Below are 14,458 nucleotides of genomic sequence, written 5' to 3'. Positions count from 1 at the left end.
CGGTGTTTGCAATTGAATGGAGTGGGTGAGAATTAGGAAGAGGCTTGAAGAGGGTCACGTGATTTATTAGAATCAATAATCTCACCCTTTAATTTCTTATAAAATCAATGGTGAAAGATTTGGAGTCAATTTTTTAATTTACTACTAGAGTTAATATATCCCTTCTCATTAAAAAATCATTTTTCCAAAATTTAACATGTTTGTTTCATAAAATAATTATTTTTAAAAAACCTGAAAACAAATTATTTAAAATAGTTTTTTTTAAAGTAACTATTTAAAATAGCTACTTTAGACTGTGTTTGTTTTAACTTATTTTTAGAAAAAATCTAAATTTTAAGATGTCTCTTTCAGTTTTTTTTTTTGAAAGGCTGTTTCAACTTCTTAAAAAAAAGGTGAAAACAATTTATTTGGAAAAACTATTAAGTTAAATGAGAGAGGATAAAAAAGTGATTTAAATCAGTATAGTCAAACACGAATCAACTTATGTTTTTTCTCAAATTCTGTAAAAATTAATCTCTTTTGTTTGGAGAGTTAAAAATCATTATTTTAAATTTGAAATAAACACACTCTTAGTTAAAACTTAGTTTTTTTTAAAGATATTATGTAGATTTGATTTCGAATTAAGGTAATAATAGTTATTTTTAAAATTAAAATTATACTTAAATTTAAATGTTTTTTTATCGTAAAGGTAAATTTAAATGTATTTGATAGACTATATCACTTAATTTTAGAATCAAATTTTATCTTATATTACTTTATAAGTAGATTTATTTATTTTATATATATATACATATATTTGCCGTATATATAAAGTAACAATAATTAAAAAATTATTTCTAACAAATTAATTCATATCCTAAAAAACCCTGTAACCAAAAAATTATGGCACCCAAACGCTTACCCAAACGCAAAGCCACTCCTGAAGCTCCAACCTTCTTGAAACCTGCCGCTAAGGTGGAAATCTGTTCCAGCTCCGGCAAGCTCCCCCTGCCAGAGACCCTCCATGACGTCAAGTCCAGCGACCATAATGACCCACCAATCAAACAACCAAAACAGGAGGAGGAGGTATGCTTCTGTTTGGATTCTCGAATTTTGTTATGGAATTTGTCGTTGCATGCCTTAATTTCGATGTTTGTTTGTGAAGTTTGATGAAACTATGAATACTGATGAAGAAGCTGGCATCATGCAAAAGAAGGATGAGGAGTTGTTCAGCGTGCATGCACTTGTTGAGATTAGATTCGACGAACCAAGCTTCCGAGAAGCTTGGTATGTTGCCACCATTGTTGAGGCAAGAGGACAGGGGAAGTTCATTGTTGAGTGCCACGACCTGTTTGTTGATGGCGGTGTAACTTTCCAGCCTCATAGAGTGGAGGTTGATGCCCAAAACATAAGGCTTCCTCCGCCAGAAACTCGTTTTGCTGCTAAATTTGATCTTACTGATACAGTTGATGTTTTTCACAATGACGCCTGGTGGGTTGGTTCGATTGTTGCGGTTCCTCGCAAGTCTAAGCCCAAGTATGGAGTTAACATGTGGAGCAACCATGAAATGTTGGAGTTTGATCGCTCCCAGTTGAGGCCGCATCACAGCTAGATTAATGGCAAATGTGTCATAGCTTCTAAGGTATGATTGCATCGTTCTTTAGTGTTCGAGTATGCACATTGGAATTTCCATTTAATACTAGTCTTGATTCACATATAGCAGTGTGTATAGTCACATTAGTTTCCTATTCTGGATTAGCTTTACTCTGTTTTAGTCTACTTTTCATATTAGATTTTTGCTTCAAAGAATTGAATTAGAGTCTCTAATATTTGATTCCTGTCCAATAGGGTATGAGTGTAAGTCATCCGAATGCAAGTGAAGGAAAAAAAAAACACCTGCACCTTCCTGTGAAAAAAACTCTCCTTCATTGAGTCTAGATGACTTAAATAGGGTGTTGCCATTGATTTGGATCCCACAAGATTGTGCTGGATTGTGCTTTGTTGAGTAGAAATCTGTGTTACATACACTGGTTTCCAAGCTATGTGTTACATACACTGCTCCTCTTAAGTTCAAACTTACATATCTTAAATAGGATGTTTGTTTATACTGCCCTTTACATGAGTTCAAGATATGACAGCTCTTAAGTTCGAGTACATGATACCGTCCTTGACTTTTCATTATATTCGCTTCATATGGAGTGATCTTTCAACAATTTAATTACATGGATCTACCATATGTACAATAAAAAATTATGTTAAAGTGAAAACTGTGTTATATATGCTGGTTTGCAAGCTATATGACCTGTGTTTCCCCATTTTTATTTTTATTTTATTTTTCTTTTTTGGTTGGAGGTATATAATTAAAGTAAAAACTGGTTGAAATGGGAAAATTATGTTCAGGATATACTGCCTTTGATATGAGTTCAATTTGTCCAGCTCTTAGTTCAGGAGAAGTTTGAGTTAATTAGTTTATAAAGCCCTTGACTATCCATTATAGTGACTTCAGATAGAGTGCCTTTTCCATATATTTTATCCATATCATGTTTAACTTTAACAGAGGTTTACTTTTTAATTTATCACATACCATTTTTTAATTGAAACTGATTCTGGGTTCTTTTCATAAATTCCTTTTTTATCTTTTACATTCTGGGTTCTTGTACATATGTTTAAAATTCATAGTATTAGACTTTTTAATTACACAGATATGTTGTTTTCTTAGGCAATGGAGAATTCTTCATCTTCTTATGTTTTAATCTTGTGCCCCTAACCTGTCTCTGATTGTAGTGGTACCTACTATTTTGTATTTAGACCTACTATTTCAACTGTTACTGTGCTAAGAACCCTTTTTTTGTTCAACTGATGTATTCTTAATTTGTTGCTGAATCAATCATTCATGATACTGAAAATAAAATTTTCACTGGTATTTCTGTAGTACTTAGGCAGGCAATTGATTGATTAGTTTATTTAACAAGTGGTTCAGTTCACTTTAGTTTATTTCATCAGCAGGCAGGCAAGTCATATTATCTGTTAGGATTGGTAACTCACATAACTTGTTTCATGTTAAGAAGTTGTTCTCTTTTTCCTTACTAATTTCCTTTAAATTTCATCCCTGATTCTTTTTTTTTTGTAATTCTTGTTCTGCAAATGTTAAAAGATTCTAAATGTTAGAATTTTCTAAAATGCAGTTTTTGTTCAGGGAACTAATCGAACTATAACTCCAACTCAAATTCTCAAGCTGCTAGCTTGCGAATGACGCTCCATCTTGTGTCTTAAAACAAACCCCAAATGTTGCTTACGCTGCAACCAATGTTTTGGTGGCTTCCCCTCCGCAAAAAGATCCACTGGACCCTCACCACAGAGGCACAAGAAGAATAGTAGATGTGTTTTAATTAGTTAGGGGTATTAACAGTTTGTGTTTGTGTTTTTGTTGTGTTGTAAACAAGTTGTTCATAGTTGGCTCCAATATTTGAGCAAGAGAATGAGAGATATGCTTTTCTATGGGAGAGTATATACCACCATTAATTTGTTTGCTATTTAATTAATTTATTTGTCATCATTGCTAGTTATTTTACATTTATTGTTTTATGTGTTTGTTTAATCACCAACTCTATAGGTATATATACAGGAAGGACGCCTGTGAGGGGTGTGTGAATTTGTTTCTCATTCTGGGTGAACTTAGATTCAGTATTTGTTTAGCTCTTTGTCAATGTAAGATTGTTGAACTTGTAGGTTTTCTCTACTCGACAAGAGTCTTCGTTCTCTTAGAAATCATCTTTCTCTGCCGTCACATGTGTACCCAAGTGGTTGCCTTTCCCAGGGGTTAAGGTTGAGATCTGGGTTTTTGTGTTTTTGTCCAGACGGAGGCAGACTCTTGGGTTTGTCTTTTTTGAATGGTTTGTTTAGTTTGGTTTTTGTCTCTGTAACCGAATGTACATAATGTTATTCATATTTAGTGAGTTAGAAATCACTTTTCTATACAATCGGCATTTGTCTTTAGTCTTTCATCGCGGGGCCTCGAGCCCTCGACCATCTATGATATAAATTGGTAAGAAAAGAAAGAAGTTGCAAAGGAGTGTCATATTACTTTTTCAAAAAAAAAAAAATGCCCATGGGTGCTTCTTAATTTTTCCCCCTTCTCTTGTCCTTATACTAGTAGCTGCAGTCATACTTTATTTTACATATCATCTTATCTTAATAATATATAAGGCTCATCCACCAAAGTGGGTCATATTACTTCTTAAATTCCACATGTTTTTCTCCTATTGGTTGTTACAGTGAATTTTCAAATGTCTTCATTTGATTGGTCCATATTAATGCATTTTCATTGGTCCATTTTGATGACTTAATAAATAAAGAAATTAAATTATGTTTAATTATGCATTCATTCACCATAAATGTTGACATTCAAAGTATTTTCAAGTGGAAACGTTTAATAACATTATTAAGATACGAGCTGTTTTTACTTTTTTATTTTTCCACATGTTTTCATTTATTACTTGAATTTTATTAGTTACACGTTTTTTTCACCCTGGATTGCTCCTGAAATTAACTAATGTTTTACTTACACGTTTTTTCCAACGCAAAGCAGTCTGATCAATATGACTTTATCGACATGCTCCTCATGAATGCTAAAGTTTGTTTGAGAAAATTCATATTTATTTTGAAAATCAATATTTTTGTAATTAGATGTGAATTTTAAACAATATCGGGAATAAAAAATTTATTTACTAAATAGATAAAAAAAATTATTTCAATCTTTGAATTTTTTGAAATTTATATAAATTAAAAATATTTTTATTTTAGACCCAAACCCTAACTAATTTTTTTACCATTTATAATTGAAATTGATAACGAGTATGTTATTTACTACAGTTGTAAGAATGTTAATGATGAATTCAATCTCAAAACCTAATGATGTTTGGGACGCATGTTGACTTCTTTTATTAGAAGGCATTCTACACCATAAAAGAAAAATATTTCATGATCCATGTATGTAGGTTTTCAAGTTATATTATTACGATTTGAAATGTTGCTATAATAATATAATTATTTCTTGAGATTTAATTTAAATGAAATTTCAAATTTTAGAAAATCACGTTGCGCATGATAATTATGAAAAATGTGTGAACATCATTAATTAGTTATATTCGATACACTTAAACAACATTAGTTAATCTTCCTTCTCGACTGTTGGACTACGAATCGCAGATGCTAATTTGAAAAATTTATGTAACATTGAAATTGAGAAGTTGCTCCAAAGAAATGGTAGATCATTAAATGATTACCCATCTTTGTCATTTCTAGAATATGATGAAGTCCTGCAATTGGATAATAGATTTATTGTCGATGAACTAAACTATGACAAAGATGCATTAAAGGTACAATATGAAGAGTTGCTTAGTATGCTTACACGTAAGCAAAAGTCTGTATATTATAAGGTTGTCACATCTGTGTTGTCAAACTTAGGAGGCTTCTACTTTTTATATGGCTATGGTGAAACCGAAAAGACTTTTGTTTGGAACACTTTATCTTCGTCACTTAGATCTGGAGGACTGATTGTTTTTTATGTTGCTTCCAGCGGCATAACATCATTACTCTTGCCAGCAAGCAGAACAACTCATTCTAAATTTTGCATTCGATTAGATGCTACAGAGACCTCAATATGTAATATAAAGCAGGGAAGTCTACGAGCAAAGCTTCTGCTTGAAATAAGCCTTATTATATGGGATGAAGCTCCAATGTTGAAATTTTTTTGTTTTGAAGCTCTTTGACGTTACACTCTGAGATTTAATGAGGTTGAAAAATGAAGACAACGTACATAAACCTTTTGGAGAAAAAAAAGTAATACTTGGATGTGATTTTAGACAAATACTACCTGTAATAACTAGAGGAAGCAAACAAGAAGTTGTGGAAGTTATTGTAAACTCTTCATCATGATGGAAGCATTTTAAAGTTATGAAATTGTCTAAGAACATGTGTCTAACCGCAGCTGAGATGGCTGATGAAGCAAAAGAAATCAAAGAGTTTGCAGATTGGACTTTTAAAATTGGAAATGACGATCATCCTGATTCCAGAGTATGAAAGTATGATGTTCAAATCTCGCCAGATCTGCTCATCCCAATTAGTCCCGGCCCATTAATGGAATTGATTAGATATACATATCTTGACCTTCCACAAAATGAAAGACTTGCAATTCTTTCTAGATAGAGCAATATTGACCCCTACACTAGAGACAGTTGAAATGATAAACACTTACATGCTTGGCATGGTAGCTGCACCATAACATGGATATCTGAGCTCCGACTCTGCCTTGCGATCAGATGAGGATTCTGAAATCTAAGGTGAGTGGTTTACCATAGAATTTTTGAACGACACCAAAAGTTCAGGAATCCCTAACCACAAACTATTATTGAAAGTAGGTTATCCAATCATGCTTTTGAGAAATATAGACCAAGAAGCGGGTTTACGCAATGGAATCGGGTTAATTGTGGATGAACATGGTGAACATGCTATTGGTGCAACTATTATCACATAAACAAATGTTAATGACAAAGTACACATTTCAAGAAGGAACCAAGTCCATTCTAATTCCAAATTTCCAATCAAATTCAGAAGAAGACAGTTTCCAATTGCAGTATGCTTCGCGATGACAAAAAACAAAAGCAAGGACAAACACTATCTCAGGTTAGACTCTTCCTTCTGAGGCCCGTCTTCACTCATGTTCAACTATATGTACCTCTCTACTATACGCTCAAGAAAGGGTCTTAAACTTTGTATACTGGATGCAAGGATGACACCCGCTCGGGGTGGTGACGGGGAGTGCCTCTCCACTCCCCATCCCGGTATCCCTTCTCTGTCCCCATCCCCACTCCCTATCCCCGTGGCGGGGTGAACCCCACCTCCCCATAGGTCCCACGGATCCTCATAGGGATCACTAATACATCATTAAAAGTAAAATAAAAAATACATAAATTTATACCTGGACCACAAATGTTTAAATATAGAAACCACATTTATTTTTACCTCAATAACATTTTTATCTTCATAAAAAAATATGTTGTTCAAACTGAAATTTTGAAGTACCTAATCAGCTACGTTTATGATCCTTTATATTTTTTTATTAGCTACTTGACTTTATTATTAAGGGTATTATTGAAGTTTTACCTATGCACATAGGGCGGGGAGGGTGATTCACAGCCTCATCCCCAAATTTGTTTGGGTGGGGGGGGATTTCGTCCCCACCCCCACCCTCACGGGAAAAAATTCCCCAAGATTGAGTCCCCAAATGAGACCATCCCCACATGCAGGTGAAAATTGACATCCCTAACTAGATGAGTCGGGCAAACAACATACAGGTACTGTAAAGGTAGAGTGTAAGGAAGTTTTTGAAATTGTTTGATATATAAAACACAATTTCATTTATTTATTTCATTTTTCTCTTCAGATTAAATACGGTTGACTTATACACGATTGACTTATTTATAATTTAAATTATATATATGTAAACTAATTTATTAATTAAAAAATCTAACATAAAATTCCGTGCAACGCACGGGTTATTGCACTAGTAGGATACAAGTGTCATTTGATTAAAAAATAACTTTCTAACTTCATTCCACACTATTCTTTCTTACCTCTCCTCCTCTATATTTTTATTATACCAAACAACCTACAAACTCTACTCTTTTTTCTCATATATTTCTCTCTACTTATCTTCCTTATTCTCTCATTCTCTCTTCTCATTTTCTCTCCTGAACCAAGTAGAGTGCTAGGCTTGGTTTGGTACAGGGCGGAATGGTAAGAGATAAATAGGGAAGAGAGGAGTGTTGTGGCTTGACAACTTCAATGGTGCATCTCCTTCTAACAAAAGTTACTTCTTGTTGTTGGACATCGGGTCTTTCCCAACATGGTTACAATGTGAGTGTTGTAAACCATCAAACTACTACCCTCAAAAGGAAGAGTCTCTTTCTAACCGCCACTCTATAACTTTCACTCATTTATCATGTCATAAAAAAATCCTTCCGCCTGAGAAAAAAAGTGTTGCGGAAGTAATTGATTCATTCCTTGAAGTACTTGGACAGTAGCAGCTCAATGACATTCTTGAAAGACTCATTGGCAAGAATGCCAATGGAACCGCTATTGTCAATGATTCCATGAATGAGCGTTGCTTTTCACAACACTTTCCTTTCTCTCAAAGATGGCTTTTGTCATCACATGGTAGGAGGATGAAACTTTTGTAGTGGCCGTTAGGAAAAGACTCTTCTTCTTTTTAAAGAAGATAGAATGATTTACTTACGGTCCTCACATTATAACCATGTTAGGGAAGACCCGGTATTTTACCCTAAAAAGTAACTTTTGTAGGATGGAGATGTATTAAGCTCGACTTCCACAATACTCAAGCTTAAATATTGTTTTATTAGTGGGGTTACTGAATCTAAGTGAAGGAAAATGTTGTAGTGGTCCGTGAAGAAAAGTGATACCGGTGAGTATGCTTGGATTAGTGTTAGACCACCATTAGAACTATTCATCTTCTGGTCTTGAGTTAGAAGAATATGATCAAGAAAAAGATGACGATGAAATTTATTGTTGTAAGTGAAAAGATAGACTAATTTAATTGGGAGGATGTATTGAGTCTCAACGCTTAATTTATGCTACTTTTCATGTTACACTACCAGTTGTTGATGTACAAAACTGATTTAGAAATGATGTGTACTAGTGATAAACTCGTGTATAGCACAGAGACTATCATTAATTTTGTTTTGATAAAAAATTTGTATAAAATGTATGACATAATATAATTAAGATTATTTATATAGTCAAATTATTTATGTAGTCATTGATTATTCATTGAAGTATCCAATACTACAATTTTCACTCATCTAATTTTCTACCTTGGCCTCACATCACATTATAACCTATCACTTTTTTCCATGTATTTCGACAAACAATAAGCTCCTATTGTTGTTGTTTTTGAACTATTCCATAGGTAACACCCCGATTTCTCGAGGGTTAGAATAGTAAGTATCAAATAAAACATAAGATAATAAAAACAGTGGAAATTTGAATGAAGTTTGCTGATAAAAAAGGGATAATCCTCAAATTGGTCCCTATGTTTGTGTTGTCGTCTGAGGTAGGTCCCTCCCTGGAATTTTTTTAGCAAAAGGTCCTCACGTGAGTCACGTTTGCACAACATTTGTAGTAAGTCCTCACTTGAGGTCGGAGGTTCGGTTAGTGATGAGATGTCATGTTGACTGTATTAATGAAGCCTACGTGGGATTTAAAAAAAAACTTTTTCACATAAGGAAAATAAATTAATTAAAAAACCCAATTTCCCGAATTCTCTAAATCCCTAAATCAAAAACACTAAATCTCAATTCCTAAACCTAAATCAAACACAATTCCTAATCTTATCTTGTTCTTCCATCGTCATTGCAAAGAGTCATCTTCTCGGATGCTCGTCATTCCTCTTCTGCTCGTGGTTTTGGCTGAATGATTTCTCCAATGGAAGTAAGAAACCACCAGAAATCAATTTTCTAGTTGCCTCTAGGCAAAAAGTATTTTTTAATGCAAAAAAACAACTTTCTATCTTTCCTTTCTCTATTTAACCAAACAAAGGAAAAGAAATTCATATCACTCTTCCTCTTCTATCTTTAATTCTTTATTATATCAAACAATCTATAAAGTCCATTCTATTTCTCTCTTCTCTCTTACTCTCCTAAACCAAACAGAGCATTTGCTATCTGAATCGAAACCCTAATCCGGTGAGACTTGAAGACCAAGACTGATTTCCTGGTTTGTTACCCTTTTGCGTTCACGAACATTGCTCATTCTGTTGAATTCAGCTTGCTTCGTTGCTCCTTTGATTCATTTTAAAGGTTTGTTTTGTTTATTCTTTTCTGATTTGTGTATTTTGCCATTGATTTTTTTGTTTGTGAACTATAAGATACAGAGATTTACATTCAAGTTTTAAAGCATTTTTCAAACAAATCAATCCTCAAGATTACTTTTGAAGTAATTAATGAGTTAGTTAGGTTGCAGAGCTGAAAGTAAAGTGAATTATAGCTTGTAGGTAGAAGATGAAGCGAGCCGAAGTTCCGATTATCATGGTTCAATTGGTTTATGGGGGGTTTAACCAGATGGAATGGAAAAGAAACAACTAATGCAGGATGAAATTAACATCATATTCTTCCCTCAAGTGATTCGAACCAAGTTTATCACGCGATTCCTTGTTTCTTTTGTGATGAATTTCACCCAGCATGTGGCTTGCAATTAGTGTGTAGTGTACTTATTTAAAATGCATTGCTGGCTGCAGAATGCATGTATGTGACATCTTACAGAAAGGGGTGATTAATATGTGCATTGTTAAAGTTATGTTAAATTTCTGTAGTTATTGTATTCTGTATCTATTCATTCTAAATCTGTGCAGGCCTTTATGAATATTTAAGTTTACCATTTTTTATGCTATTTTAATTTCTTATTCTGCTATCTACCTCTGTTTAGGTGTTTTATGCTTTTTAAATTGCGCTGTCCTTGCTGTGATTTTTTGATATATTAAGTTTTGTATTTGGTATGATTTCCCTATTTCATTTCATAATGTGAAGGTCACTGGAAGCCTGCCTTACTCAATTTCTCTTTCCTGGAAAGGATCTGGTTCAGATGCACAGGATAATGGACCAAATAATCAGCTAAACTTCCTTGTTTTTCCCAACAGTGATCATGTACCACAGGTCAGGAATATTTCCCTTTGATGTACAATGTGGTGATGTGAGTTTGTGGGTTGCAAACACTCGCTTGGTTAAGCACGTGCGCCTTATGTCGGTTTCAAAAAAATTCTTTATTACATTTTTTTGATGCGGTGGCAGTCCTCTGACTCTTTTGAGTGTATGCAGGTTGGTCCTTTCCAAACTACACAAACTGTTTAAAGTGTAAGTTCATTTGAATCTGCTTGGAATTGTGTATCTTGAGTAGGCTACTGTGAGTCTTGAGTGATTGCTTTTATTTATTTATTCCATTTTGTCTATTCTCAGATTATGCTAAGTCCCAAATAATGTCTCCTCTGAGTGCCTTGCTAGTTACAATTAATTCTCTTTTGCGGAAGTTCTCCAAATGCGAGATTGCGGATTCTATCAAAGGCCTTGGCACATTAAGGGCTATTTGCACTGCTACTGCTGAAAGGTGTGATTTTCAGCTTTCTGGTGGCGATCAACCACATGATTCTTTGGGTTACCGGGAAAGTTGTGCTGGGTTTCATCACCAAAATGCAGGTCAGTCTTATGGGAACAGTCATGCTAGTCCAGAGAATTTTTCTAACCAAAATGTAGTTCAAAATAATTTAGCTGGGCACAGAGGAAGTCTTAATGGGTACTATGGCCAAAGCGGCATGAAAGTGCCCCAGGAAGTTGGGGTAGTTGTTGATAATTCTAGGGGATTTGGGATGGATCCAAATGCTTTTGTTGAGAAACATAATGGGATACAAGAACCTGGACAAAGGGTGCAGCATCACAATGCATTTTGTTCACCTAGGCATTTAGCGTATCAGGGAAATATTAAAGGGAACCACTCAGAACAATAGTCCATTTTGGCAATCACCGAAAGATTTTTACAAAGGGAGTAATGAAGTGAGTCACCAGCACTCGGGTTATGGACAATTTCAGCAGAGTCTAGTAGATGGTCGGTCTCCTCCAAACTTGAATGGTGCACAGAGATCAATGGCTGGCTCTCATCTATCAAGTAATGCAAAGCCTGATGGTGAATCAGTGGAGGCATCTTCTGATAGTCCATATAGAGGTACACTTGAGGAACTAGATGGTTTCTGCATGGAGGGTAAAGTGAAGGAAGCAGTTGAAGTTTTGGAATTGTTGGTAAAGCTTCATATTTCTGTGGATTTGCCTCGTTATTTGCAATTGATGCGCCAGTGTGCGGAAGCTAAATCTCTTGAAGAGGCAAAAATTGTACACAGACATGTGTTGCATCATCTGTCACCTCTAACAGTTAGCACATACAATAGAATATTGGAAATGTATTTTGAATGCGGTTCTGTAGATGAAGCAATCAATATGTTTGATAATATGCCTGAACGCAATTTGACTACTTGGGATACTATGATAACACAGCTTACAAAGAATGGGTTTGCAGAAGACTCAATTGATCTATTTACTCAGTTTAAAAAATTGGGACTGAAACCTGATGGTCAGATGTTCATTGCGGTTTTTTCTGCATGTAGTATGCTGGGAGATCTTGACGAGGGAATGCTGCACTTTGAATCCATGAGGAAGGATTATGGAATTGGGCCATCTATGGCTCATTTTGCCAGTGTAGTAGACATGATTGGTAGTATTGGGCATCTTGATGAAGCCTTTGAATTCATTGAAAAGATGCCAATTGAACCAAGTGCTGATGTATGGGAGTCTTTGATGAATTTCTGCAGAGTCCATGGAAACACTGAGCTTGGTGACCGTTGTGCTGAACTGGTTGAGCTGCTGGATCCCTCTCGCTTAAATGAGAAATCAAAGCCTGGCCTTTTACCGGTAAAACCGTCAGACTCAGACTTGAAATTAGCGAGCAAAAGTCTGCTGGAAGGTAGGAGCCGAGTCCATAGTTATCGAGCAGGAGATACTTCTCATCCTGAAAATGACCAGCTTTATGCTCTTCTTAGAGGTATGAAGCCACAAATGAAAGAAGCTGGCTATATTCCTGAGACTAAATTTGTGTTGCATGACATTGACCAGGAAAGCAAAGAAGATGCTCTTCTTGCTCACAGTGAGAGACTTGCTGTCGCTGAAGCTCTGCTTAGCACTCCTGCTCGCTCTCCTATTAGGGTAATTAAGAATCTCCGTGCTTGCGGTGATTGCCATACTGCACTAAAGATTATTTCTAAGCTTGTGGGAAGAGAACTCATCATTCGAGATGCTAAAAGGTTCCACCATTTTAAAGATGGGCTATGCTCCTGTCGGGATTATTGGTGAATGTTACCATAGGTATTGTAACCTTATTGATATCCCTGTTTTTTACACCGTTGATATTTACATATTGTGAAATTCAAGTGGCTGCAATTTAGGAAAACAAACTTTCATATTGCGAATGTAGTTAGGATCTACTTGCATGAAACAAATTATACACTCTTTGCCCCCCTCCTCCCACCATGTTTGATGTGCAATTTTGTGTTTCTAGTTATTTAGACTAGAGTATGTATAATTATTAGTTAAATTCTAAATCAGAATTCTTGAAGTCTTGATTAAAGCGAAAAGGCGCATGACAGTGTTAGATTAAATAGATCAGTCAGTTATATTCAGTTACATCACCAATTAATGCTGATATTTTGTCCTTATTCCTATGGTTTTTTTTTTAAGGTTTATTGAAATGTGAGTTTAATTTTCACTTTCATAAATTTTAATTGTATATTTGGGCTTATTATCATAAGAGATGGAGTAAAAGCTAAGTCAGTAGAACAAGATGCTTAGTAATTAGTATTACATTCTGAGTCTGGTACCTCCCCTTTTTTTTCTTATGAATCAGATGATGTCCTGATACAAGAGAGGAAGACACAGGATGTTTCTGCGTAAAACTCGCAGGAGACCCTTCTATGGGAAATCATGGGTTCCTCCACACTACAATTTTTGTCAATGTCTCACAGTAGGATAATGTATTTGTTAGGATCTAATTGTTACGGATTTAGATTTTTTAATTTTATTTTTAGAGTCTATCCTAGGATATTTTTTATTTTGGCATTGGGTTATCTTTTAAGATTTAGAGATTTTTTATATTAGGAGATTATCTTTTATTTTGGTTAGTATATCTTCTTTATTTCTTACGGGTTAAGTTATCTTAAATAGGAGTACCCTCCTAAGATTAGAATTATGAATTGAATTATTAAGTTGTAAAGGGACCAGCCCTATTGGAGAGGATCCAGCCTCTTGGTTAACTTGTGTCTTTTATTTTCCAGTTATATAATAAAAGTACCAAAAAAATTCTTTATCCTTATTTTTCTATCGATTGGCTGTTGGGATTTCACCAATCCTAACAATTGGTCCGACCTGCCGGATTCGAATCAGCGACCTGTGATCACTTGTCAAAAATTGTTCAAATAGAAATCGGAACTGAATCCCTGGCAAATGATTTATTCCTACTAATTTTTCCTCCTTCAAGAATTCTACACAAGCCTGTCTTTATTTACAAAGGCTTGTTTGAGAACACTGAAAGCATTTTGCTAGATTTGTGGCTGAGCAGTTTGTCAGATTGCAATATGATGTTAATGTGGACTACTATTTAACTGTCTTATATTGTATCTTGAGGTTTTTATTGACTGTGTTACGAACCAAAATTAGTTATTACAACAACCTTGTAGTTCTTAAATGAATGTGTTGAAGCTGAGAACTGACTTAGGTAGAAGCAGCAGCAGAAGGACTAACTCCCAAAATATGCCAATTCTGTACTATTGTCATAAATAAGAATAAAAGCAAAGGCTGTTGGTAGGTTTAAT

The 14,458-nt window shown here is 34.8% G+C and overlaps 2 protein-coding genes across 3 annotated transcripts; both read left to right on the top strand.

The window, feature by feature from the left end:
- The first annotated feature begins 882 nt into the window (after positions 1-882).
- Positions 883-1,591, top strand: LOC130743721 (protein AGENET DOMAIN (AGD)-CONTAINING P1-like). Its single transcript, XM_057595949.1, has 2 exons — positions 883-1,065; positions 1,145-1,591. Exons 1-2 carry the CDS (start codon positions 883-885, stop codon positions 1,589-1,591), a joined length of 630 nt encoding a protein of 209 aa, XP_057451932.1.
- Positions 1,592-9,638: 8,047 nt separating this feature from the next.
- LOC130749147 (pentatricopeptide repeat-containing protein At2g25580-like) lies at positions 9,639-13,957 on the top strand. 2 transcript variants are annotated; one of them, XM_057602443.1, is made up of 5 exons: positions 9,639-9,854; positions 10,581-10,706; positions 10,869-10,904; positions 11,007-11,261; positions 11,737-13,090. In XM_057602443.1, exons 4-5 carry the CDS (start codon positions 11,027-11,029, stop codon positions 12,942-12,944), a joined length of 1,443 nt encoding a protein of 480 aa, XP_057458426.1. In that variant the 5' UTR covers positions 9,639-9,854; positions 10,581-10,706; positions 10,869-10,904; positions 11,007-11,026; the 3' UTR covers positions 12,945-13,090. The 2 variants fall into 2 exon arrangements, with proteins under 2 accessions (XP_057458426.1, XP_057458425.1); XM_057602442.1 differs by adding an exon at positions 13,495-13,957 and having other exon boundaries at positions 9,642-9,854; positions 11,007-12,956.
- The last annotated feature ends 501 nt before the right edge of the window (positions 13,958-14,458 follow it).

This window comes from Lotus japonicus, chromosome 3, assembly GCF_012489685.1.
Source record: "Lotus japonicus ecotype B-129 chromosome 3, LjGifu_v1.2".
Lineage (NCBI taxonomy): Eukaryota > Viridiplantae > Streptophyta > Magnoliopsida > Fabales > Fabaceae > Lotus > Lotus japonicus.
Note: the sequence above shows the minus strand (reverse complement) of the source record. Positions and strands in the feature narration are given on the sequence as shown.